The 26819-nt window shown below is 38.1% G+C and overlaps 1 protein-coding gene across 8 annotated transcripts in view; it reads left to right on the top strand.

Annotated features, from left to right (window-relative positions):
• The window catches only part of Pak3 (p21 (RAC1) activated kinase 3), a 267703-nt gene that overhangs the window by 200870 nt on the left and 40014 nt on the right, over window positions 1-26819 (top strand). For all 8 annotated transcript variants that reach the window (XM_050127197.1, XM_050127198.1, XM_050127201.1 and 5 more), the window contains 3 exons: window positions 6835-6966; window positions 8936-9101; window positions 17461-17524. In XM_050127197.1, coding sequence (XP_049983154.1) covers window positions 6835-6966; window positions 8936-9101; window positions 17461-17524 — 362 coding nt within the window. The remainder of the gene's footprint in view (window positions 1-6834; window positions 6967-8935; window positions 9102-17460; window positions 17525-26819) is intronic.

The raw sequence follows: 26819 nt of genomic DNA, 5'->3' as shown, positions 1-26819 counted from the left end.
TCCATGGGTGCTGGAGATCTGAACTCGGGTTCTCATGCTTTCATAGCAAGCACTTTACCAAAGAAGTCATGTTGCTACTTCTAATTATCAATTTTGTACATAGTTGTAATCCAACTATTTTTCAGGAACCTCACCTTTAATTTGCAGGCAAATTTTTGACTCTCATATTTTGTTTTGATCACACTGTTCATAATGAAATGATATATTTATAACTCTGAGCTTCCATTCCAAGTAGAAGGTAAAAACAATAATAACTATAGGCCATAATTAGTGCCTTGAAGACTCGGCTGCATGTATAATTGACAGAATTCTCAGCTGAGATTTGTAATTCAGGTTGGTTCCTTTTGTTCATCTAGATCAGTGACTTGATGAGTGCCCATCAGAGTTGCCTAGGAATACTGATAACATGCAACTTCCAGGGCTGAATTTCTAATAGGAGTCCAGAATAAAACTCTGAAATCTGCAACATTTTTAGCCTTTTTTTTCTCTTATGGAAAAAAAATATATATTTTTTTCATACAAAATAGTCTTATTGTGGTTTCCTCTCTCCCAGTTCCTCTCCACCTTCTCTCCTATCCAAATTCAAAACCCTTCTTTCTTTCTTGTATTAGAAAACAGTCACCTAAAAATAATAATAAAATAAGATTTAAAAAAACAAAGAAGGATAGGACAAAACAAACAGATGAAAAGAAGTCAAAGAAAAAGCACTAGCTGGGTGTGGTGGCACATGCCTTTAATTTCAGTACTTGAGTGGCAGAGCCGGGTGGATCTCTGAGTTCAATGCCAGCCTAATCTACAAAGTAAGTTTCAGGCAAACCACAGAGTGGTTGCACAGAGAAACCCTGTCTCAAAAAGCAAGCCAACAAACAAAACCAAAACCAAACAGAAGAGCACTAGAAACAAATAGACACAGAAATGCACGTTTACACACAGAGAAATTCCTTAAAAACACAAAAGGGAAAAAGATATATATACACACACAATAGACCTGTAATGTTAAAAAAGAAGTGCTGGCAAAGCTTTATGACACAAAGATCATCCAAAGCTACCGTCAAGTATGTTTTGTGTTGGCCATCTACTATTGCACATGGAACCTGCCCTGACATGTGGTTCGTATACCCAGTGAGACTCCAATGATGTAAACTATGTTCTCCTTTACAAGTGGTTGTCATCTGTACATACCTTCTGGGCTAGGGATGGGAGCTCATGTGCATTTCCCTTCTCAGCACTGGAACCTCATCTGACTTGAATCCTATGCATGCTGCCACAATCCTGTGCATCCTTCCTGGTGTTTTTATAAGACCTTGTATTCTTGGTGTCCTCCATCCCCACTGGCTCTTACAGTCTTTCTGCCTCCTCTTCTGTAGAATTTCTTGAGCTCTGAGGGGAGGGATTTGATGAAGACATCTCATTAAGAACAGAGTTTTCCAAGGCCTCCCGCTCTGCATGTTGTCCAATTGTGGGCTTCTGTATTTGTTCCCATCTGCTGCAAGAGGAAGCTTCTCTGATGATGGCTGAGCAAGACACTGAGCAAGAGTGTAGCCAAGTGTCCTTAGGAATCATTTTATTGCTATACTCTTTTAGTAGAACAATAGTATTTGGTTATCATCTAGGTCTTTTGTCTATTCAGTCTCATGTTCTCGGCCACCAAAGCAGTGTCAGAAATGGGTTCCATTTCAGAGTGGATAATAAACACAGTCAGATATTGGTTGATTAATCCGATGAGCTTTGGGACACTACTGTGCCAGTACATCCTGCAAGCAGGTCATTATTGTAGAGTGAAGGTTTGATTGCTGCTGGTGTTTCCCTATCTCCTTTGCTAGTATACAGAGTACTTTCTAGTACCATGACCGCTAGTCAGCAGGGGTGAAGGTTCTAGGTAGGTATTATCATGACTTTGTTGTTTTCAGCTTTACCATTAGTTTGTGGAGAGCAAATGATAGCCTTGGCAGTGGTCTGGGTTCTTAGGGGGCTTTCCATGGGACCACTTTGGCCAACAGCTCTATTAGTTCTAACCCATTCCCAGAACTGGAGGTTTCATTTGATGTCAAGAGATGTCCCATTGGGGTTCCATTCCCCCATTTTATTTGGCAATTCCATTTAGTCATTTAGATCATCTTTATAAATGTATATATTTTAGGAAGCTTCTACTATTAGGTTTCCATACAATCCTTCAAATGACCAGTAGTTTCAGCTTCCCCTTCTGGTAAACCTACCCCCCCCACCGTTTGATCCTACCATTATTCTCTCTTCTACCCCCATCTCTGTCTCTGTCTCTGTCTCTGTCTCTGTCTCTCTCTCTCTCTCTCACACACACACACACACACACACACACACACACACACACAGTCCATAACTATATGTTCTATTTTCTTTCCATATGGAGCTCCTTCCCTCCTCTCTCGTCACTTACTCTCTACTTATTTTTTTCTAGTTCCATCCATTTACCTGTGAATTTCATATTTTCATTTTCAGCTGAGTAATTTTCTATTGTATATGAACATACTGGTACACACGTGTGTGCGCATGTGAGAGTCATGATATAGCCTTAGATGTATTTCTTAGAAGCTATACACCTTGCTTTATGAGACAAGGTCTCGCTCTCATTGAAACTTAGCGCTTGAAGATTAGGCTAGGCTGGGTATTTAGTGAGCTGAAGAGATCCACAAGTCTCTGTCTTCCTAGTGCTGGGATTCCAAGTGTAAGCCATCATGCCCCAATCTTTGATGTGGATGCTGTGGGTCAAAACAAGATCCCTGTGCTTATATGGCAAGCACTTTACAACTTAATAATCTACCCAGCTCCAAGATTTGCTTCATTATTGATAATCAGTCATGAACAGAGGAAAACTTTCTGTAATATAGTATCAAGGCTAATATCAATAATCCAACAGCAGTTTCTCACTGTATTTATCAATCCTTGAAAGTCTGGTATTTAAATGGAATTATATTTAGCTGCAATGAAAATAAAACTGTGAAATTTGCAGGAAAATGGAAAGAGAAAATGGTATGGTAAGTGTGACCTAGACTTAGAAAGACAAAACCACATGTTCTCTCTCATATGTGGATCCCAGGTTCTAATTATTGAATATACATATTTAGGTAGTGGTAATTATGGGCTGAGGCCAAGAAACTTGAAAGAGGCCCATAAAATAGAAAATGGGGCTCTAAGGGAGGAAGCTGGAGGGAGAAATAGAACACATATGATATGAACATGTGAGGAGGTCGTACTGGAGTTGGAAGATTACTGTGAAAACAGGGGTAAGCAGGGTGATGGAGGATAAGAAGCAGATGAGATCCAATCAAAGGGAAGGATACATGAAAATGCCATAGGAAAACCCATTACTTTGTAAGTTAATTTTTATAAAATTAAATTTAAAATTTAAAGGAATATATATGCATAAATAAAATTAGGTGAACATGTTTCAGTCTTTAAAGCATCCAGCATGTGTCTATATCAGGGCAGTCAAGTGTTTTTTCAAACAGTTATGAAAAAATTCTCCAGTGTTCTCCTTACAATAAGTAACTCTTGATGGCTGATATCCAATAAATGATTACACTTTTTTTCTCCACTGTAGATATTAACAAGATTAAAAGTTTTCCATATGGAATTTCCAAAACAGATGTAAGTCCTTCAGAGAAATGTTTTTGTTAATTAGGTGCTTGTGAGTGCCTTAAGAGATCCGGCCTCAGGAAATAAAAATTCGCCTTAGGAACACTTGGGCATCAAAACCAGTGGCATAAACAGAAACAACCAATTATACAAAGAGAAAGCAGAATGGAAATTTAAAACCACCCAGCCACAATATCATTGTTCAACAGAAATACAATATTTTAATAGCTACACTTTAAAATAAAAAATAAATGGCTAAATTAACTTAGGAATACATTTTAGACAAGACAGATAAACAAGAGCATGGAGGAGGGGAAGTAGACACAAAGTCTCATGCCTAGTACAGAAGCTATTTGCAGTAGCTACTGGGAGAGGGAAAATCCCTATCCTTCAATGCAGTGACATAGTTGAATCAGCCACACTCTAGGGCAGGCTCTAGACACAGGATTGCCGATGCAAATTGCAATTCATGTTTTTTTTTTTTTTGTGCTTTTTTTTTTTTTTTTTTTTTTTTTTTTTTTTTTNTTTTTTTTTTTTTTTTTTTTTTTTGTCTTTCAAAAGAGACCAAAACATGAAGTTGGATGGATAGGGAGCTGGGAGGAACTGGAGGAAGGGAAAATATGATCAACACATATGTGAAATTTTCAGAGAATAAATAAAACATTTCAAAAACAAAAATGATAGAAAATCAATGAAACAGGAATAGCGTGGCCTGAGCTAAACAAAGCACATGACACTCTGGTAGATTAGAGGTGACAGACATGTCCTCTGACATTCTTGTTAATATGCAAAACCAAGTGGCAAGCACATTCTTTACAAGAGATGTGCTGTCTATAAAATGAGCCTCTATCTATAATGGGATGTATTTCCAATGTTGTTATCCAAGGGGAGAATTCCAACCATGTTCCTCCTTACTCTGTGGAAGCAAAATAATCAACTGAAAATTTAGCAAGAATGTATGCTGATGATGTGAAAAGTAGAAATTACTACGAACAGAAAATGAAAATGTCTGTCAGAGCAAAGGGAACTAGAGAAGGGGGATGGGTCTCAAGGGGAGGCAATATGTTCAAAATAACATCTATTTCTATGAAAATGTCCTTAAGAAACCTACAGCTATGGTACAATGAAACTTTGCCAATTAACATTGTTCATTACAAAAAAAGCATTCAACATTAAAAATAGTGAGTTACCTTCTGTGCCACAACACCCATGGAAACTTCAGGAACAGTGGTGCATGCCTATTATATTACTATAGTCCTGAGAGGTAGAGGCAGGCAGGTTCTGGGGTCTCGTTGGTCAGTCACTGTAGCCTAGCTAACAAGCTCCATCTGGGTTCAGTTAAGAGACTCTGTTTCAACAATAAACTAGAGAGTATGTTGTGTGACTTTCTTTCTAAGAAGAAAAAAAATGTTTTCTCACCCCGGATAGGGAGACAATGAGAGACCAAAGAAGGGATACAAGAAAATCTACTGACAAACCAATTAGTTTTATTGGCGTCACTTACAGGAATATAAGTGTTTAGAGAAGAAGAAATGGTTCAAAAACAATGTCATCACCAAAGCCCACCCTTGCGTGGGTGACAGCTCATGAAAGCTTTAAACCCGGCGCAAGTCTGCACAGCCTCCAGGCAACTCAACAGATTGTGAAGTATCTGTTCCATGTGGCTCAGCTTATCTGTGCCTATTCAGGCGGTTTTACTGGCTTTGTTGCTTCTAGACAGTTTGGCTAGTCTCTGCCTTCTTCCAGGTAGCTCAGCTGGTTGCAGCTTCTTCTAGGCAGCACAGCTTGTCTGAGAGTGTCTCTCCGCAGTTCTTACTGTTTGTGTATACTTGAGAAAGGAGGATCCTAGTGTATGTATCTGGTTGGCTTCAGGAATTTTCTGAAACCTTTGTTTACTGCTTGAGCTTAAGGAGTTTTCCAGTTGGAAGGAACATTTTCCTCCCATCAGAAAATCTCATGCCTTATCAAAACTTGCCAAGATGAAGGCTTATCTCTAAGGAAATGGTTGTACAACAGAGAGATAGAAGAAGACGCATAACTTGGACCTCTGGCCTAATCTCTCTCTCTCTCTCTCTCTCTCTCTCTCTCTCTCTCTCTCTCTCTCTCACACACACACACACACACACACACAGAGGCATGCACACTTGTACGTATGCCCATACATCTTACAGCATACAAAAACTTTAAATGCTGCCTTTTAACACATCGATGTAAAATAATTAATACATTAGTAAAATAATTTACATTTTTCATTTTGAGTGTATAAAATCTGGAATGTACTATACTATTATAACACACTTTAATTCAGACTAGCTATGTTTTTATGTATTCAGTATCAATGTGTCTGACATCTATAATATACCAAGCCTACACCATACTTTATGTGATCCTGCGTCAGTATTACCTATAAGTCTTGTTATAATACATATTTCCAAGTGCCTGAGTATCTGTTTGATAGACTTGGGTGAAATTTTCTGAGAATTTGCATTTTTAGCTAACCTCTGGATGCTGCCGCTATTGCTGAAGTACTAGTAACTACATTTTGAGAACCATGACCTTAATTCTTTCAAAGTTCAAGTTTGCAGCCATTTTCTCACAGTGTTAATATGAATGATCAAATGGAACAGTAGGTACTGTGGTGATTGACATTATTATTTCTCATTACCATATTTTGTACATCATTACAAATCACCAGTATCTTGTTTGTTGCTTAATATTGAGCAATTATTGATATGTGTGTGTTCCCTGGATGTTAGTGTCTATTACGCTTTATAGGAGGTTTGAAAGGAAGAAGCATTTCTTGGCTTCTTTGCTCTAAGTGTTAGCAGAGTTATGTCTATCCTAATGGTCATGGTTAGTATGTTTGGGGAAAGTAGCCTTTTAGAGCATAACAAACTATCATTCAAGAAATTTTTAATCTGCTCAGTAGATATCCAAAGTATTAATGTCAGCTAGTTTGATTTTGAATGTAGTCATTGATTTTAAGAATAGTAAGCTTTAAAATATTAAGTGAATTGTTTACTATTTTTGAGCTTGGTGGAAAATGAAAAGAATAATATAGACTTAATGGTCCATTGTACTAAATGGTAGATCATTGTGCTCACTTGTGAAAGCTAAAATTCCATCCCAACTCTACACATTTAAGTATTTCATCTGTCTTCATATTTCTAAAGAAAAACAATATAAAAATAACTCCTGTCTTTAACCTTTTTCCGTTCTAAGAATACAAAAACAGCTTCTGAACCTCCTTTGGCGCCCCCTGTATCTGAAGAAGAGGATGAAGAAGAAGAAGAGGAAGAAGATGACAATGAGCCCCCGCCTGTCATCGCACCAAGACCAGAGCATACAAAATCAGTAAGTCAGAAAGACAAATATGGTATGTTTTCTCTCATTTATTATGGTATTCTGATTTTATATAGATTCATAAAATCATAGACACACACATACATGGTATGTCCTGAAAGGAAAAGCAAAACTATCTAAGGCAGTGGTTGATCCCCAACCAGTGGGTCAGGACCCCTATGTGGAGAGTCACATATCAGATATCCTGCATATTAGATATTTTTCTAACAGTAGCAAAATTACAGATATGAATTAACAATGAAATAATTTCATGGTTACGGGTCATCACAGCATGAAGGATTGTATTAAAGTATCACAATATTATGAAGGTTAGGAACCACTGATCTAGGGGAACAAATTGGAATAATGGGAGGGAGGGGATAATTGTAAAAAAGGAAGGGTAGATGTGGGAGTATCAAAAGACATATGCTGGAAATCCCCTTATGTAACACAGTACCACGGACAATGAATACATGTAATGATTTTTGAAGGAGATTTTGAACAGGCAGATAAATAAACAAACCTATCGGGTTATAAAATGGGCAGAACATGTGACTATTCAATCTACCTCCCAAACCTAAAGTATATGTTTATGTAGTTTGAATAGAAGTACACTTTTATATACCCGGCATTGCTAGTAAAAGTCCTGCTGAAGCAAGAGAAAACATCAGTGACTGTTTCTTCAGTGACTCAAATGATGCCTTTTGGACCAGGTTGTGTTGCACATATATTTCATCCCACTATTTAAGAGACTGAGAGGATAGGATCGAAAATTCCAGACCAGCCTGTGCTACATAGTAAGATTCTGATTCAAAACAAAAGAAAGAATTAAAACAAGATGCCGTTTTGTGCTTGGGAATGTCTGCGTTGGTGAACTGCTTGTTACACAAGCTGGAGGACATAAGCCATCCTTCAGTCCCAGCAGTGTGTGCTTAAAATTCCAATGCCAGAGAGGCAGAGATAAGAGGATCCCTGGGATCTGCTTGCAAGTCAGTCTAGCCATCTTCAGGTTTAGTGAGACTGTGTCTCTGGAAATGAGGCAGAAAGCAATTGAATGACATCAACTGGCCTTCACATGCGAGTGCTATACAAATGCATGCATGCCTGTGTGTGTGTGTGTGCACAAGCACACGCAAACGTGCACACAAAATACAAACACATGAAGATTTTGTTTTCATTGTAATTTTTAGAATATTTGCGCATCTCGGTGTTCCTAGAGCTAGAGTATGAGATATGAGCTTGGGGGCTAGAAAATGACTCGTCTGTCATGAGTGCTTACTGGTCTCTCACAGGACCCGAGTTCTCAGCAGCTGTGTTGGGAAACTCTTGTAACGCTAGCTCTAGGGGCTCCTTCACACAATTTTGGCCCCACAAGAACCTGAACACACACGACAGACACATAAACACATGTACATACATATATACACATAAATTAAAAATAAAAAAATAAGTCATTTTTAACATCAGCCTATTTTAAACTAAAATTTTTGTTGTTTTTCTAGAGTTTCATATATGAGTACTATATTTCCGTCATTTCTATGCTGCTGTCTTGCACCTCTGACTCCTCCCATGAATTCTCCACCTCTCAAATTCATAACCTTTTCTTCTATAATTATTGTTGTTTTATATGTGTATATTGCATAATCCAAAAGCAACACTAAATGAGCCCAGTTGGGGGTAGGTAACAATTTGAAGGTACAAGAATATCACATTCAATGATTTTCTAATCAAAAAGCCACATAACTACAAACTTATAAAATGGCAGAGGTGGAATTAAGGAAAGAAATTCATATGAAGCAGATAGGAAGAATTACTAAGGGAAGGCAGCAAGGTCATGACTAGGGATGTGAGAGCTTTTAGAGTATGTGACACTCCTTGATACTCTTAACACCAGTGAGCAGACAGTGCCTTCTTCCCACCACACGTTTCCTTACCTATTGTATTAACTGTGGAATTGGGGGTGGGTGTGTTTGTCTTTCAGATCTATACTCGTTCTGTGGTTGAATCCATTGCTTCACCAGCAGCACAAAATAAAGAAGTCACCCCGCCTTCTGCTGAGAATGCCAATTCCAGTACTTTGTACAGGAATACAGATCGACAAAGGAAAAAATCGAAGATGACAGACGAGGAGATCCTAGAGAAGCTAAGTGAGTATCTTTCCAGGAAAATACTTCTTATTCGGTGAGTAGAAGGAGAATTGATCCTTCAGATAGCTGAATCTGCTTGCCAGACTCTAGGATCCTTTAAGCCATAAAATACAATGTTTAGGACTTACTGTGCATATCCGTCAGATTAGTTTCTCCCCCGTATGATTAGTCGGAGAGAAACTAAGCATTTTCATGTAAAATGCTCAATGAAGATGTAAACTTGACAAAATATATTAAGCTAGTAAGTTTTAAGATTGCATTTCCAAAAAGAAATTAAGGTACTCTGATTAAAATATTTTAGGACCATACATGAAAGACCATATCTGAAGGACACTTTAAAAAACAAAAAAATAAAAAACAACCTCAAAGTCCAAAAAAGTTCATGAAAACTTGCAATTAAAGTAGCATCCCATTATCTGTGGGGAGGAAGGAGGGACCAACCAATGGCAGCCATCGCTTCCAAGGTGCCCTTAGTGCACACATGATTTTGCTCACACACTTAGTGCACCAGTTTGACAAAACACTCAAGACTCAAGGTCATGAAAGAAATTCTCCCCTGAAAAGTGTCAAGGTTCTACGGACCGTATTTATTAAATTCATACAGAATGGCTAGACATTAGTAATCATTGCTCCAAGTTTGACTCCTACTAGTGTCTTATTTATTTTCCTTGTATAAGACTTGGTAGCATGATAAAACAAGAATAAAGGGGTTATCACTTTTCACACTTTTGCAGCTGACAGAGCAAAGAGAAAAAATTCATTTCTTGGCCACAGGGAGGCACTGTAGATGTGGCCATAGGGACATTTTGCCACATTTTGTTGGGGATATTTGAAGATAGTTTTTAGTTTTCCCATTTAAGTGGGTCACTGTCAAAGCATCACACAGTGTTGTCCTCTAGATGATAGAGGCTAGGAATGCATGCAGGGATTATATGATGTCCACAACACCCCCTCCCATCCCCTTTCACAGCCAAGTTGTCATGTGGACAGAATAATTACTTTGTGTCTATTGCATTCAAAATATTTCATATGCAGCACTATTGTGATTTGAAGTAGAGATGTTTTGCAAGGCCAAGGTTAAAGTTACAGCTATCAGTAAGCACTCAGAACTGGAATTTCTACAATTTACCAAACTGATTTGCTATACCTGATTAAATATGCTTCTAATGCCAGTGCCCACTATTTCCTATAATAATTCTTACATAAGGAGCACTTTGAGAGTGGCCACTTTCCATACATTATCGAGGGTCATTTTCTATACAGTCATTTATGGTGGATTTTAATGTTTTCATGTTACAGAATACTGAACGAAAGCTTTAAAAAGCTAAAGTGACCAAGTCACCAGAATAATGAGTGGTAGAGCCTGAGTCTGACCTCACATCTGTATGCCTTTAAAATTTGCACTTCTGCCATTAGCCACTTTGGTTTTGCGTAATCAAACTACTCGTGTATCGAAAATAGAAGGGAGAGATAAAATAACCACCAGGAAAATGAACTTCAGAATTCAGATACTCACTACAGTGTCTTCCTTTGTTTTGTACATGTGGCATGATTATATTAGACTTTCAAAATATGGCATCATGCATTAGTAAAAATGACTGTTCTCTAGTGTCTCTTTGGTGCCTCAGTACATTCGTTGTTGTGACCATGGACTTAAACATTTCATAAGTCAGCTGAGAAATGAGCACTACCTTTCTGAGCTGCAGTTTTGCTTACAGAATGTGATAGTTCTAGGGCTGGGTCATTTCTATCTTGTTTACTTTGTTCTGCATTGCGGAGCAATAGAACAAAGGGGGGGGGAAGCTGCCTGAACTGTTTAATGAGAATTAAGTTTTAGTGAAAATAAGTGTAAAAAAAAAGAATTAAGTGAGTGCTTCTCTCTGTTGGACTTTATACCTCTTTATGGGAGCCTAGAGACAACTGTTTTCCTCCTAGCCAGAAGGCTACCCGTGTCTGCCAGCTTTCCTCTTGCCAAGGAAAACCTACAGAGAAATGGAAATTCAGACCCTCTAGCCCCTATAACACACTCTCGGTACCTCCTCAATGCCTTTGCGCACTAGCAACCAGAAACAAGTCATTTAACTCTGCCCGGTCTCAGTTTCTTACCTATGAAATGGGCATAAGAATCATAGGTGCATTTTAAAAGTTTCTCTGTAGCATGAATTATAAGAGGACAGGTGTTGAGTCAGAAAGGCCTTGGATCAAATCACAGACTGACTGAGGCTAGCTATTTTTATTTCAGCCAGTTATTTAATTTTACTGGTCCTCTATTTCTTCATCTAAAAAGTTGGGATAATAATAATAATATCAGCTTCATTGCATTGTGCCAATGAAAACCTCAGCAAATGTATCTGTCTCATAGTAGAGGCGTCAACAAATGCTCACTCTGTTATTAAGTGTACAAACCTTTAATGTGATCGTACAACAGGACACTCTTTGAAATGATCATAATGAAGTCAGAGTCACATGTACAAATCCTGTATCCCTTGGGAAGTCTGCAGTTCCTCTGAACTTCCAGTAATAGTAATGGTCCCAATAGAATGAGAGAATTTTTTGAGGACCAAAGAAATACATTCATTTATGTAAGATATCCAGCTTGATAATTAGTTTTACTGTGTAATCATTAGAGAGTGGGAATGACCTTCCACTATGATGCTTATAACTCAGGACAGTCTCGTAAGTGTGATACCAGTACAGAAGTCATTGGGGTTCTTGGAATCAGAGTTGCAAATGAATCTCCAGGAGGGAATAGAGGAGACTACTGAGAGACAAAAGAAAGGGGGAAAAGAGGCAGAGAAGTATAGGGACGACCTGCCACCTACGCCAGAGTGAACGCTTCAAGAACGAGAAAGAAATGACAGCTTCTACTTAATCATCCTCATCTTCCACCTCAAGAATGTGATTGCGAGGAACTGTGCAAGCCAAACCACAGAGCTACCAGGCAATTCATCTTCCATTCAGATACTGATGGTAGAGGCCAGACCAAGGAGTCATTAATAAAATGGACCGATCATCTTTCAGTTTTACACAGACAGATAGCTTAGGTCTGGCTTGCTCATTGTGGTCTGTCTGGGTCTGCTGGAAAATAAAGAAACCCTTGCACGCTAGTGAACATTTTCAGAAGGCACCGACAGCCAACACAATTGTACAGTACAGGACATTTCTCTTTAACCTCCCCACCCCAAATCCCACAACCACTTCCCTCCCTTCCCTAGCAGTCTATGCTCCAAATTCTTTTTCCTAAGTCACCACCAGAGACAATCATAATTAATTTAGAGGATTATTAAGCTCTTTCTCAAGAACAAAAACACAAAACAAACAAAATCCTCCTCCATGCTCAAAGGATAACCTCTTACTGAGAGAAATCCAGCTTAGTATAATATGACAGAAAATAAATTGATGGCCTTTTTTTCTTTTGAATCTACAAACATGAATCCCATCTTCAAATGCTAGAATTTAGTGACTTTTTATCATTTTATTTTTTTATCTTTTTAAAATTTATTTTACATACCAACCACAGATGAGTGGTTTGTTTCTTAATTCGTAGGAAATTGCTCTGATATTTCAATCACGTTTTTCTCCACTTGATTTTATTTTTGATCTATTCTTTGCTCAATAGTGTCTCCGTAGTGTCCTTGTCTTTGTTTTAATTTATCAAATTTCTTTGTTGTAACGGACCTAAGGAGAGCATTCACTTGGCGAAGCTTGTTTCGTGACTGGAGTTGTAAAGAAAAGCATCTTGCATGTATGTTTGCCTACCAGTAGATGGCAGCACACACTCCCTAGTGAAGAGTAGACGGGTCTGGGGATGCCATTTTAATTGGACAGCAGTTAAATTCTGAAGCAGTCTCATCAAAACGGTTGTCTCCTAATAATCCTTATGAAAAGATTCATTTCCAGGTTTTTTTTAACACCACATACCGTGGAAATAATGGTTGAATAATTTACTACCATAAAGCCTCATTAAGTGAACCCAGCCAATTGGAATTGGTTGCAATTCAGAAAGCGGTTTGAGCTAAAGCTTATTTGCTTTTTGATCAGTCTATGGAAAAGAGTTTGCTCAGCAACTTCATAGCAAAACTTTCTTAGAAAAGTATAAACCATTTCATAAGACTCTGGTTTCAAGTGACTTTAAAATCATAATTTCATCAAAAGAAGAAAACAGATCCAGGCACTCAGCCATTAAAACTGATTGGAAAAAGATGGATTCAGTGATGTGGAAATTCATTAGACAATTTGAAAAATAAAATAGCAACTCGCATATCACTAAGTTGGTGGCATTTTAGAGACATAACTCAAATAAAATAAAATATATTCTTCAACATTTCTTGAACCATGGACTTTTCTGTTTTTTTCAAGAAATGCCTGGTTTCACTTGTGTTTAATTCTACAAACACTCGCTGCTATGCTGTATAAGGAGACATGTGGGATATACAATTGAATCAGACGAGGCTCCCGTCATTAGAACAGCCTAAAATGTGATGCCAAAGTGGCAGATGACACATTGAGCACAGTGACAGAGCGTGCTAGAGAGAGGAAAAGGAAGTTATTAACTTTATTAAAAAGCGACCATGGAGGCTTCCTAGAAGTGACATTCCAGCATAACTTTTAAAGCAGGGAGATCCAGTGCCCTCCTCTGGCTTCATGGAGTTACTCCGAAAGGTTTTTCCTGGATGTATAAAAGAGGCCACTCAAGTGTTATGGCTAAGCAGGGGCTGATGAGGAATTAGGCTTTATTTTTTATTGTTGGAGCATAAGATCCTGGTTGTAAAGGATGCAATGAACAGATCATGATGATCATTGAATTCCATGACATTCCATGACAAGGACATTGGGCCTTCACTATAGGTATCAGGTGTCTCTGATATCAACAGCAGAGACTCATCTGACCACCAGGTCTGTACTTAAAGTATCCTGAGAGATGTGCAGAGTCTGGATGGGCATGATAGAACCTGGTAAAAGAAAGTCCAGTTAGGAGACCTTTGGATCAGGAGATGAGGACAGTCCAACAGTAGCAGCAGAATTAAGGAAGGAGCGAATTGAAAATGGAGTCAAGGAAAAAAACAGATACAGGCCTAGGACTAAGTAAATACCATGTATGAATAGTGAATGCAAGAAATGACTTAGATGTCTCACCAGACGACAAAGAGAACATATTGACAGCATCACTGCCTGAGCAAATGGATTGTAAAACTCTCACAACATCTGCCTTACTAAACCCAACTGAAACAGGAATATTTTTTACCAATACAAAGCAAAAGAAGAGAGAAAGGGGGAAAGGATAAAACACAACCAGTATGAAACTGTCAAAAAATTAGAGACAAAAATTAAAGACCAAAACCCAGCAGTCAGGAGTATGGCTCGATTGGTAGAATGCTTAACTGTCATTACCAGAAGCTGTGGGTTCTAGCCCCAGTACCATACTAGCAGGGTCCAGTGGTGTGCACCTGTCATCCCAGTGTCCAGGAAAATCAGAAGTTCAAGGTTATCCTTCTTTATCCAAATAAATCCCATCAATGATAAAGCCCATACCTGATATGTAATTCATAACTGAAACATTCATCAGATTGGTTTTTTTCTGAATGTCTATTGTCAATTATTAGGTTTTAATTATAGTGTCCACTAGGCCAGGAGACAGTCACCTAAATTAGTGTGAGGTATTATCTATAATATATTGTACTCTATTTGAATATGTATTATTTTATTTTCATTCACTTACTTGTTCACTGACAACCATTGCCTTGGGAACCGACATTAAATGGACTAAAACACAGATTTCCTGGCTTCAAATAAAAGTATGTCAGTTTTGCCAGGTAGTGGTGGCACAAGCCTTTAATCTCAGCACTCAGGAGTCGGAGGTAGGTAGATCATTCTAAGTTCGAGGCCAGCCTGGTCTACAAAGCAAGTTTCAGAAGAGCCAAGGCTACACAGAAAAACTCTGTCTGGAAAAACGAAAGTCTGTCAGTCTCATTACAGTAATCATAGAAGACTTTGGAAAGTAAGCTGCTGTGAGGTTGCATTTGGGTGAGAATTAGCACGGCATAACTTACAAAGGAGACTAGAGAGGCATATGCAAGGAGCAAAACCCCTGGATGGTGAGACTTCTCCTAAGATCTAAAGCAGGAAGGGAAAAGACAGCAGAAGAATAATTGCTACTTAGCTTGGTTAGGTAAAAACCAGATGGGGCTGGATGATAAATGGCCTACTGTATTCAACTAAGGAATCTGGACTTGGTCCTTCAGTGAAGAGGAACTTTTGCAAGCTTAGCTAGGGATAGTTAAGAGTGACTGCTCATACCTTCCTGCAGCTCTGTTTATCGACTGCTGTCCTGTCAGGTACCTCTCATTTAGCTTTCTTAGGAAGCCAGGGAAGACAATAGCTTCAAAATCCCATTGAAACCTCACGCACCACCATCGTAAAGACAATGAAGTATGCCATGCCTCTCTTAGAGAAGCCAACATTTGTTTCCGAGAAGCACCCCTCCTTTGTTACAAACCTCCATGTGTTAGTCTGTTTTAAAATAGACACATTACACCCCAACTCTGCTTTCAAACAACAAAAAAGTAACCGGTAATATGCTCAATGTTTCTTTGTGGAATGTTTAATTGCTGCTATTCTTTGCATGTCTATGCGTTGTGCCTGCATATGTGGGCTCACACAAGTATGAACACATGCCTGTGCAGATGCACATGTGTGCAGGTGCATGTGGCAGTTCTAGGTTGACATTGGGAGTTTTACTTGGTCACTCTTTACCTTAGTCACCAAGGCGTGGTCTCTCGATTAAGTCAATTAAGCCCAAGCTCTTTGAAACAGGTATTCTTGCTAGCCCCTTCCTTCAGGGTCCCATCTCTGTCTTCTAAGCACCGGGATTACAGTTGGACCCCGATGCCCAATTGACATTTTCTTTTTTTTTTAATATTTATTTTTATTTATTTAGTATACAATATTCTGTCTGTATGTCTGAAGGCCAGAAGAGGGCGCCAGACCTCTTTACAGATGGTTGTGAGCCACCATGTGGTTGCTGGGAATTGAACTCAGGACCTTTGGAAGAGCATGCAATGCTCTTAACCACTGAGCCATCTCTCCAGCCCCCCAATTGACATTTTCTGTGTGTTACTGGGGCTATGACTCTGGTCCTTACACTTGCATGTGCTATAAATACTGAGCTGTCACCCTAGCCATGAAAATGATTAATTAAAAAATAGTTCTATTATGGTGGGGGTCCCACAACTCTGAAATACATTTCTGAAAAGCATTGAGTGGTGAAAGTGATTACTCTTTTACCAAAGTGGTTGTCACACCTGAGTTCAGATCTCCAGTACACACCTAAATATATGGATGGTCACACATGTAACCCTAGCAAGAGGGAGGCAAAAATGGAGAGGTTGCCTGCCAGTCTTGCCAAATCAGTGTGCTCCAAGTTCATAAAGAATCCATATGTGAGAATGGAGCCCACAGATTCACATTAGGTGCCTTCCTGTATGACCTTCACTTAATTTCTGACCTGCCCAGTTCCCTCAATTGTTAAGTCCCAAAGAAATCACACAGAGGTCTACATTAGTTATAAACTGATTGGCCCATTATCTCAGGCTTCTTATTAACTCTTATATCTTATATTAGCCCATTATTCTTGTCTATGTTAGCCACGTGGCTCGGTACCTTATTCAGGGGAGGAAGTCACATCTTGCTTCTTCTGTGGCTGGGCCCGGATTGTGTCCTCTTCCCAGAATTCTCCTGTTCACACACACACACACACACACACACACACACACACACACATGTCCAAGAACACACATGCATGAATACAGATATATGTATGAGCTACACAGAAAAACAATGAATTGTATAATTTATGATGATTAATCATATACCAGTAATTCTGGTCAAAGGTTTAGAGCACTGGTAGACTCCTAAGATATACTCGTTAGACCCACCCCTGTATATCATCCCCTTAACATGGAACTAGGGAACAGTAAATACTCAGTGTAGGTATTCATCTTACAGAACTGAATATAGTGGAATTATTGTCTTTATTCTAATTCAGAAAACTGTTTGAATAAATAATGGGTATGAATTTTAGGTATAATCTCCTAATCTATAATATCTATTTTATGAGAAAAATTTGTGAATGCTGGATTGTGTTCAGTTCATTTTTATTTCCCAGATATGAACAGTATTTAGTATAAGCAGTATAGATTATTATCACTACTTTAACTAATATATTTTAGTGTATTTTAAACAAATTAAGTACATATTCCATATGAGTTGTGAAAGTTATTGACTTTGATGCCTCCAATTTTACTGTTAAAAGCAAATCAATCGGTTTCAATCTTTCTCTCTCCCTTCCCACCCTCCTCAGGAAGCATTGTGAGTGTTGGGGACCCAAAGAAAAAATATACAAGATTTGAAAAAATTGGTCAAGGGTAAGTGATTCTTATTTGAAATACCAACAGGAAGTCCAAAATGTACATTAAAATTCGCGAACATCTCAATGATTCCACCAATTCATGCCTCCTGTTTTCTGCATTGCACTTGTGTTTTGTATTCTCAATAGGAGCCTTTCCTGCTGGTAGGTTGCTTGGTGACTGAACACATCATTAGCATTGAACTTTCACTATCATTGAACTTTGCAGGGATATTTTGATTGCTATAGCATGGGCACAGTCACATGCTTTATCTAGAAAAGCAGTAGAGTCAGAAGAAAAGCTAGCTTATCTGAAAGCTCTTGATATGTTGTCCCTTTTCATCCAAATGCGCATAAGGATTAGATCCTGCTTCTTAATCAAACTGAGCATGAGCAGAATGAGTATGAGAAAGTCCAGGTTGGGCAGGGTTGACTATCTGAGCACTGACAAAATAAATCAACAGGCCTGAAATGAGACCAGGTTTGCCATTTTCCCTACTGTATTTGTTAAAGACACAGATTTTCAGGTCCACCTTGCCAGATGTTTGAATCACACTCCAGGAATAATAATCTTATAAAAATTCCTTAGATGATCCTAACATCAACTAGAAATGTGAACCGATTTTTAATCATTCACTAGGGATTGAGGTAAGGGCCATCTATTCTGCAACTTAAATGCATATATTATATATATTTACATTGTGCCTTAGTGTTCAATTAAATATGAGGCCCTGGGGAATGTAATAATGTTTTAATGGGAGATGTACCTTTTCAAGTCCTTATGTAAATTTCAACTAACTTTGTTCCTGTCCAAGAAGAAGAAAAAAAAACACAGAAGACAAATTTCAAAAAGACAATACTATATACTGTGGGAACACAGAAAAGTTGGCTTTTGATTCAATTCTTATGTGTTGGTTAAGATCAAGGGAGGGTAAACTCTGCAGAGATGATTCTGTGGTAGAGTGGGTACACAGAGAACAGCACCCATGGCAGGTGTCTCACATTCACTCGTGGTTGCAGCTTAAAGGGATCCAATGCCTTTTCTGACCTCCATGCGTAGCTGCACTGTGCACGAACACACACCCCCAACATAATGGAAAGCTTTTGAATGGAAGGATGTGCACTGTTTGGGGGAAGAGCACCACAGGTACTCATTGTTTCTCATGATAGCTACATTTACAACAGGTTGGGATCACCACAATATGCATAACTGTATTAAAGGTCCACAGCATTAGGAAGGTGGAGAACCACTGGTCTAAAGGAAATATATTACTAAACAGATTTCTGTTTTGTGGAACTTTTAATGTAGTTCTGTATTTAAAGTATAGTTCACATTATATTTTTTATGTTTTTAAACATTAATCTTTAATCGACACACAATAGTTGTACATACGAGCAGTGATCTGCTGCTTTCATTTCATGCATTTATATTCCACCTGTATGGTGTGGTGGGCAAGCTGGCTCAGCAGGTAAAAACCTGCCATGAAATCCTGACCACCTGAGGTCGATTGCCAGAATCCACAGTGGAAGGAAAGAATTGACTTCAAAAAGTTGTCCTTGGATCTCCACACACGCACCATGGCATGTACAGGCACGCATGTGTACATACACAGATTATGCACACATTGTAACAAGATAGAAGTTAAAAATGTGTTGCACGATGTGCAAATCAGAGTCAATACAATGCTCTCCTCATGTATCTAGCTTTGCTTTATGGTGAGAACATTCAGAAAAACTTCCTTTTAGCGTTAAGAAAATGGACATTGCATTATCATTGTGGCTATTCTATCTTGTAATAGCGCAAAGACACTTCTCACTGCTATCTAACTGTGACTCCTTATCTGTTGACCTGCCTTCCTCCATTCTTCCTTTTCCCCTACCATACCCAGCCTTGAGTATCTACCATTTGGCCCTCAACTTCTATCATATCAGTTTTGTTTTTTATCTTTCACATATGGATGCAATTATACGGTGCTTGCTTTTTTGTTCTTGGCGTATTTTGCTCAACATAATGAACTCCAGTTGTATCCACATTGTCCCAAGTGACAATATGTCATCTTTTGTGTTCCTTGAGTAGTATTTCATTATGGATGTCTTGGGCTTATATTGCTGTGATTACACACCATGACCAAAAGCAACTTAGGAAGGAAAAAAAATTATTTATCTTAACACTTCCAGGTAACAGTTCATCACTGAAGGAAGTTAGGGCGGAAACACAAGGAAAGAACTTGGAGGCAGGAACTGCCGCAGAAGTCATGGAGGGGTGCTGCTTACTGGTTTGCTTAACTTGGTTTGCTCAGCCTGTTTTCTTATACATCCCAGGACTATTTTTCCAGGGGTGGCTCCACCCACAATGGACTGGGCCCTGCTACATCAATCACTAATGAAGAAAATATCCACAGGTTTGCCTAAAGGGGGGGGGGTCATTTTCTCAATTGAGGTTCTGTCTTCCCAAATGACTCTAGCCTGTGTCAACATGAGATAAACATAAAGCAACAGAGTATGTGTACCATTATCTCTCGAGCAATTCATTAGCTGATAGACCTCATTTGATTCTACTTCTTGGCTATTGCAGACTGTACTGGAGTAATCATATCTTTTAGATATTCTGATTTGATTTCCTAGGAATATATACCCAGCAGGGAGATTCCAGGATCATAAGGTACAATGTGTATACTAGTTTAAATTCTCACTAACAGTGTACAAGAATTTCCCTTTCTCCACATTGTCACCAGCATTTCTTACCTTTTATCTTTGTGGTACTAGCCATTATTCTTCTGGCAAAATGATATATCATTACAGCTTTGATTTGAATTTCCATAAGGATTTATATTATCATTTTTCCTGTCCCCATTGGCCATGTGTCAGCTTTTGAAAGTTTTCTATTTAGATCTATTTACTATTTGTGTGGAATTTGGCACTTCTTTCATTCCTTTTATCCTTTCTTCTATCCTTCTCCCTCCCTCCCTCCCTCCCTCCCTCCCTCCTTCCCTCCCTCTCTTCCTTTCTTTTTTTGCTATTGAGGTTCTATAGTTCCTTATATATTCTAGATTCTTCTCAGATTGATTTTCCACATGCATTTTCTCACATTCTGTGTATTCTTCAAGTTTTCACTTTATTCTATTGAGGCCTGTGGTGCAGAAGCTTTTAGGTTTATGGAATCTAATTTTTGACAGTTTTGATTTTGTTAACAAATCAGTGTATTTCTAATGGAAAACACATTTTACATTATATTTTCAATAAAGCATATTGTGACATAACAGTTTTCTGAGAAATGAGAATGGAAAATGCAGTTTTATTTTGATTTATTTGTTTCCACTAAGATACAACTGAATGGAAATATCATTAAATTTAAAAAAAGTGAAACAAGCAATAACAGAACAAACAAAAGTGTTTAAGAAATATTTTCAAATATTCCAGATAATGGAGTCGGATTAATACCACTCACCAAAAAGATTTTCTTTTGTGAGTGCTGAACACCTGAACTTCTTAAAGGTAAAAAAAAATGAAAGTTGTATATATATACCTTTATAAAATATTTATACTCTAAAATTAAAGGGAATAGTCCAAACATGTTGGTACACTGTTAATCTTAGCACTCAGGAGATGAAGGAAAGAGGATTAGGTGTTCAAAATCATCCTCAGCTACATACCAAGCTTGACACTAGCCTGGGCTGCATGAGACCCTGTCACAAAAGAAAAAGATGAAGAGGAGGATGAAAAGAAAACCAAGAATTCATGCACAATTTTAAATAAACTGCATAGAACCCATTTGCTGCAGCAGAAACATCTGTTTTAAATTCCCAGAGAGTGCATGATTTTTACAAATGATGAAATGAGCTGAGAGTTCAGTCATAATAAGTTTGTAGAGATCAGGACGTCTATTGTATTTCTTCTTTTGTCTCCTTCAGTGTCCGGCACACTGCTAAGCGTGGCATGCTGGCATGTACGTTGTATTTAGTGGGTCCTTAGATTTTGTGTGCAATTAGGAATAACAAGGTTCAAAGATTGCCTGCTGTGGGTCCCATCTCTCTGGGATTCATTTTGCATCAGTAAAAAAAAATATTGGACTAATGAAAGTCTTTGTCCAACTAGCTCTCGTTTATATCCATGTCTTTTCTGCCTTTTTGTTTTTTTATCACTCATTTTCTCAATGCATCTTCATCTCTCTTTTTCTTTCATGATGACTTGGTCCTCCTTAGTCACATTGCACTGTTGCTCTGCTGGTGTGTGTCGTACATCTATCTTTTTCATGCATGTTGGTTTCACCTTTCACTGACAATTTTCACATACACACACATACAACACAAACAATCATAATATAAAAACCAATGTTTTTACCAATTAAAATCAAAGCATACTTTAAGAATAGTTTTTAGGGCATAATGTAAGAGCTTAAGTTTATTTATTGGGATTTTATAATTTATTTTAATATATTTATTTTAATTTAATCATTCTTTTGCTTTTTAAAAAGTTATTGCCCACTGTTAAGGTTTTGGGTGAATGAAGAAAATATTTTCTTTAGATAAAAACCCACTTATATTAAGTTTGTTTTTACGTTAATGGCTCACAACTGATTTTTCCATAAATTACTGCCCTACACTAAGCAGTCGAGTCTCTGCTTCCAAGACACAGTGGTTTTCTTCTCTTTTCATTAAAGCTTGGTTTTTATTGTTTTGCTTTACCTATTGTTATGGTGGCTTTCAAAATCCTGTCACTAATCATTTAGTGCTAGGAACAATCAACCCCTAAATTCCATTTCCAGCTCCAGAGAGCACAAAAACTTACTCTTCAGAACTGAATTTGAGAAAAACCTCTTCATTAATCACCCTCATTGGCTTGGAAAACTACATTTTTCCAGTATGGGATTCTGCCATCCCAACATTCAGGCCTAGGGCCATAGAATTAAGTTCCATCGACCATAAATCAAACTCAGAACTTCATGTCTAATCATTGGAGCCATACTGTGAGCGCAAGCTTTAAAAACGACAGAATTTCACTAAGTTTTCTATGAAAGATGCTCTATAATTGACCACCAAACCTAGACATTTTGATATGATGTGTAGAGAAAGAGAGAGGAAAATAGAATGATACAAGGGAAGGAAGGAGAAAGAGGGAACCAGAGAGTACTGAAATTGTCATTAACTCTAGAACAGTGTTAAGGCATTTCTCACTATGACAGTTATGTAAAAGAGAATAGATGGTAAACAGAGTCCAATAAGATAAATGAATAACTTATTTCTCTTCTGCCAGCAGCCTTTGCTGGAAGTCTGTACATGTCTCAAATAAGCATAGCAGTATGACAAAGGCTAGGACTTAATAATGCGGGCAGCTGCCTCACTTATACCTCACTGATAGGTTTAAATTAATTAATGAGAATGCACTGAAAAATTGATCACCTTTTCTTTCCAACTCATAGTGTCTTTTCTCAACAATATTAGTAATTGTAAAAAAATTACAGATCTAAACTGGTAGAGATTCAGTATATCAAATTTTTAAATTTAGTGAACTATAGTTGAGCACCGACTATGTTTAATGTAAAACTATAATTAATAACCAGGTTGTGGGCTGAGCATGGTACCAGACACTTCTAATCCCAGCAGTCAGAATGTGGAGGCAGGGATATCTCTGAGTTTGAGGACAGCCTGGTCTACATAGTGAGCTCTAGGACAGCCAGGGCTACATAGAGAAACCCTGTCTCATCCCTACTCCCCATATAAAGAACCAGGTTTAGGGAGTACACCATGACCTTTATATTAATCAACTCCATGAATGGCCAGCAAAAAGAAATGCATTATTGTATTAAGAAATAAGCTAATGTCTGCAATGGTACTTACTTATCAATTATGGTATCTAGGTTCCATTCACAGTAGATTTAAAAAAATGGAGAAGGGGGAAAGCGGGGCAGATCCACCCCCACTGATGTGCGTTTCCTCTGTATTGGTGTACACACTCATCCTACCAACTTCCCTTGACTCCCTCCTGAGCTGCCCAGGTCCTCATTGGCCTTTTCTATCTTCCTTCCTTATGACTCTCATAGATTACACCTGTAACAGCTTATATATAGTACTTATACATTGTCTTAAAACGTTTGAAAATGATAGAATCAGGATAATTTTGGAGCAATTAATGAAAAAGAAGGTGAAAGTTTGAACTCCAAAGACCATGACCATATTAATTTCCTTAACGTGAGTTTTCCTGATATAGTATATCAAAATATGCTTGCTTCCTAAGACTGAAAAGCAAACAAGAGGAGGCCTTTCAAGTGCTTAACTCGGCACATGTCACGTGGTTAATCACTCCATCCATATTAGCTATTATTTTTTAGTTATTATTTGGGGTGAGAAACTCAGCCTTATGAAATGGAACAGAATATAATGGATATTATGATGCAGTTATAAGAAGATAAGGGGCTAAAGAGGATGGACAAATGATTTACATCCAAGGAAGGGACTATGAAAATTATTTGTAGAAACGGGACCATTTTAGTTATAATTTAAAATGTTATAAGAACTTAACAAGTGGAGACCATGGGATTTCCACTTGAAGTAAACTAAATGAATATTTGCTTTAAACTAAGTTTTATTTATTATTTTTAGTATTTTATTTTTTATTCATTTTATAAACCAAGCACAGTTCTTCCTCCTTCCCTTCCTCCCCCTCCTCCTACCTTCCCCAACCGACTCCTATTGATTCTGCAGAAAGGGAGATTCAACAAAGCCTGGAAGTCAACAAAGGCTGGCACATTCAGTTGAGGCAGGACCAATCCCCCACTCCCACTCCTGCATCAAGGCTGAGCAAGGAAGGCATCACACCAAATAGAATGGCCTTCAAAAAGTCAGCTAATGCACTAGGGATAGATCCCGATCCCACTGCCAGGGGTCCCACAAACAGACCAGCCTACAAAACTGTCACCCACGTGCAGAGGGCCTGATCCAGTCCCATGCATAAGTGGTTTCTCAGAAAATTGAGAATCCTCAGGACTCAGCACTACCACTCTTGGGCATTTACCCCAAGGATGCTCAATCATACCATAAGGACACTTGATCAACTTGAGCAACATTATTTGCAATAGCCAGAACCTGGAAACAACCTAGATGCTCTTCAACCAAAGAATGGATAAAGAAAATAGGGTACATTTTCACAATGCAGTATTGCTCAGCTAAAAAAAAAAAAAAAAAAAAAAAAATAACATCATGAGATTTGCAGGCAAATGGATAAAATGGATAGAGCTAGAAAAAAATCATCCTGAGTGAGGTAATCCAGACTCAGAAAGACAAACATGGTATCTACTCACTCATAAGTAGATACTCAATGTAAAGCAAAGGATAAGAAGACCACAACCCACAGCTTCAGAGAAGCTAGGTAACAAGGAAAACCCTGGGAAGGAGAAATAGATGAGATATCCTGGTTAAACTGGGGGTAGGGAGGGGATGGGGAATGAGAACATAAGGGAATGGGATTGTGGAGATGGGGGAGGGATGGGGAAGGAGAGGACGTACAGAGATATCTAGACTATAAGTTTTATCCACCTTCATATCCCAAGGTCTACAACAGTGTCTGGTATAAATACTCAGTATTTGTTAAATTCCCATTGGAAAGGGAGAAAAATGAAAGGAAGAGCACCAGTTCTGTGGAAAATAAACAGTCCACAGCACAGACTTATAATGAAAAGAATAAAATGCTAGAATGACAGGAAGGGATATGTTATGAAACAAATTGATCGATGTAGGTTGCAATGTGTGTGTATCACCATTTCTTAGCTTTGGCAAAATAACTGACACTAAACAACTTAATGAAACCTTTTTTTTTAAATTTTGGCTCAATGTTTCACATGTTTCCATCCTTGATATGCTAATTTCATTGCTCTTAAGCAAGACAGAAATAATTACGAAAGACTGTGACAAAGTAAAGCTGCCTACTTCATAGCAATCAGAAATCACAGGGAATTGAAAGACGGACCCAGTTACATGATAAACTGGTCAAAGGCAGATCTTTAGAGAACCACTTACTCCAACCAGTCAACAAAGTTGGGCAGATCACTTTGAGGCAGGACCAAGATCCACCCTCTATATTAAGGCTGAGCAAGGTATCCCTCCAAAAAGAATGGGCTCCAAAAAGTCAATTCGAGCACTAGGGATAAATCCTGGTCCCACTGCCAGTGACCCCACAGACTGCCCAAGGCCCACAACTGGCACCCACATTCAGAGGGCCTAGTTTAGTCCTATGCAGGTTCTCTTGCTATCAGTACGGAATCAGTAAACTTCCACTATCTCAGATAAGCGGTTTCTGTGGGTCTCTCCAACATGGTCTTGACCGCTATCTCTTAATAGTCCAATCAGCTACTAACTCATCATTGGATCAACCTATACATACAGTTAGCACTTTCACAAACCACCAATTTCTCAATGGCGCCACCTGCTGGAGACAAAGCTTGTAACAATGGAGTCTTTGGAAGATAGATTTCATAGAGAAAATTCAACACTTTGTTTTCATTGTTTATGTAAGCTTCGTTTTTGAGTCCATACTAGTTGGACATAGCAGCATAACATCAGTAATTTGTAGAATGCATAATGAAATGTGTGTCACTTCATGTGTCCCCCCGATTTTCAATTGTTCTCCAGAAAGAAAAGTTCCAGAAATTACTATTGTTTCATTTGTAAAATATTTTTTTCAGATTCACTGTTTACAATTGCACTCAATAACATATTTCTACATACCATATATATGCTTGACTATAAGCTGAACTATAAAATAATTCTTAAAATAGTTTTAGTTTTGCCTTTCCTGGTTGCACATGCTGTTAGATGTAAAATTGTTTTTTTATCATTAAAAATCTAGATGTTTAATCAAAAGTAATTATAATTATAATACATCTAAATCTAACAATTATACATAGATGTCACCAAATACAGTTGTTTTTTCATATACTGATAATTTTTCTAATTATCGCCTAATTCTTTTTTTAATTAATTAATTCATTTATTTATTTAAGATTTCTGCCTCCTCCCCTCCACCGCCTCCCATATCCCTCCCCCTCCCCCAAACAAGTCCCCCACCCTCATCAGCCCTAACAGCAGTCAGGGTTCCCTGCCTTGTGGGAAGTCCAAGGACCACCCACCTCTTTCCAGGTCGAGTAAGGTCAGCATCCAAACTGCCTAGGCTCCCACAAAGCCAGTACGTGCAGTGTTTAGCTTGCTCATTTTCTCCCACTTACATATTGAAAACTATACATTATATAAAATTATATATTGATTTGGTAGATTTTTTTGCATGCACACACATAATTTTATTTATTTATTTATTTATTTATT

Source organism: Alexandromys fortis, unplaced genomic scaffold (genome assembly GCF_014885135.2).
Source record: "Alexandromys fortis isolate MF-2015 unplaced genomic scaffold, M_Fortis_MF-2015_v1.1 scaffold_200, whole genome shotgun sequence".
NCBI lineage: Eukaryota > Metazoa > Chordata > Mammalia > Rodentia > Cricetidae > Alexandromys > Alexandromys fortis.
The sequence above is the reverse complement of the archived record's forward strand: the minus strand, read 5'-3'. Positions and strand labels throughout refer to the sequence as shown.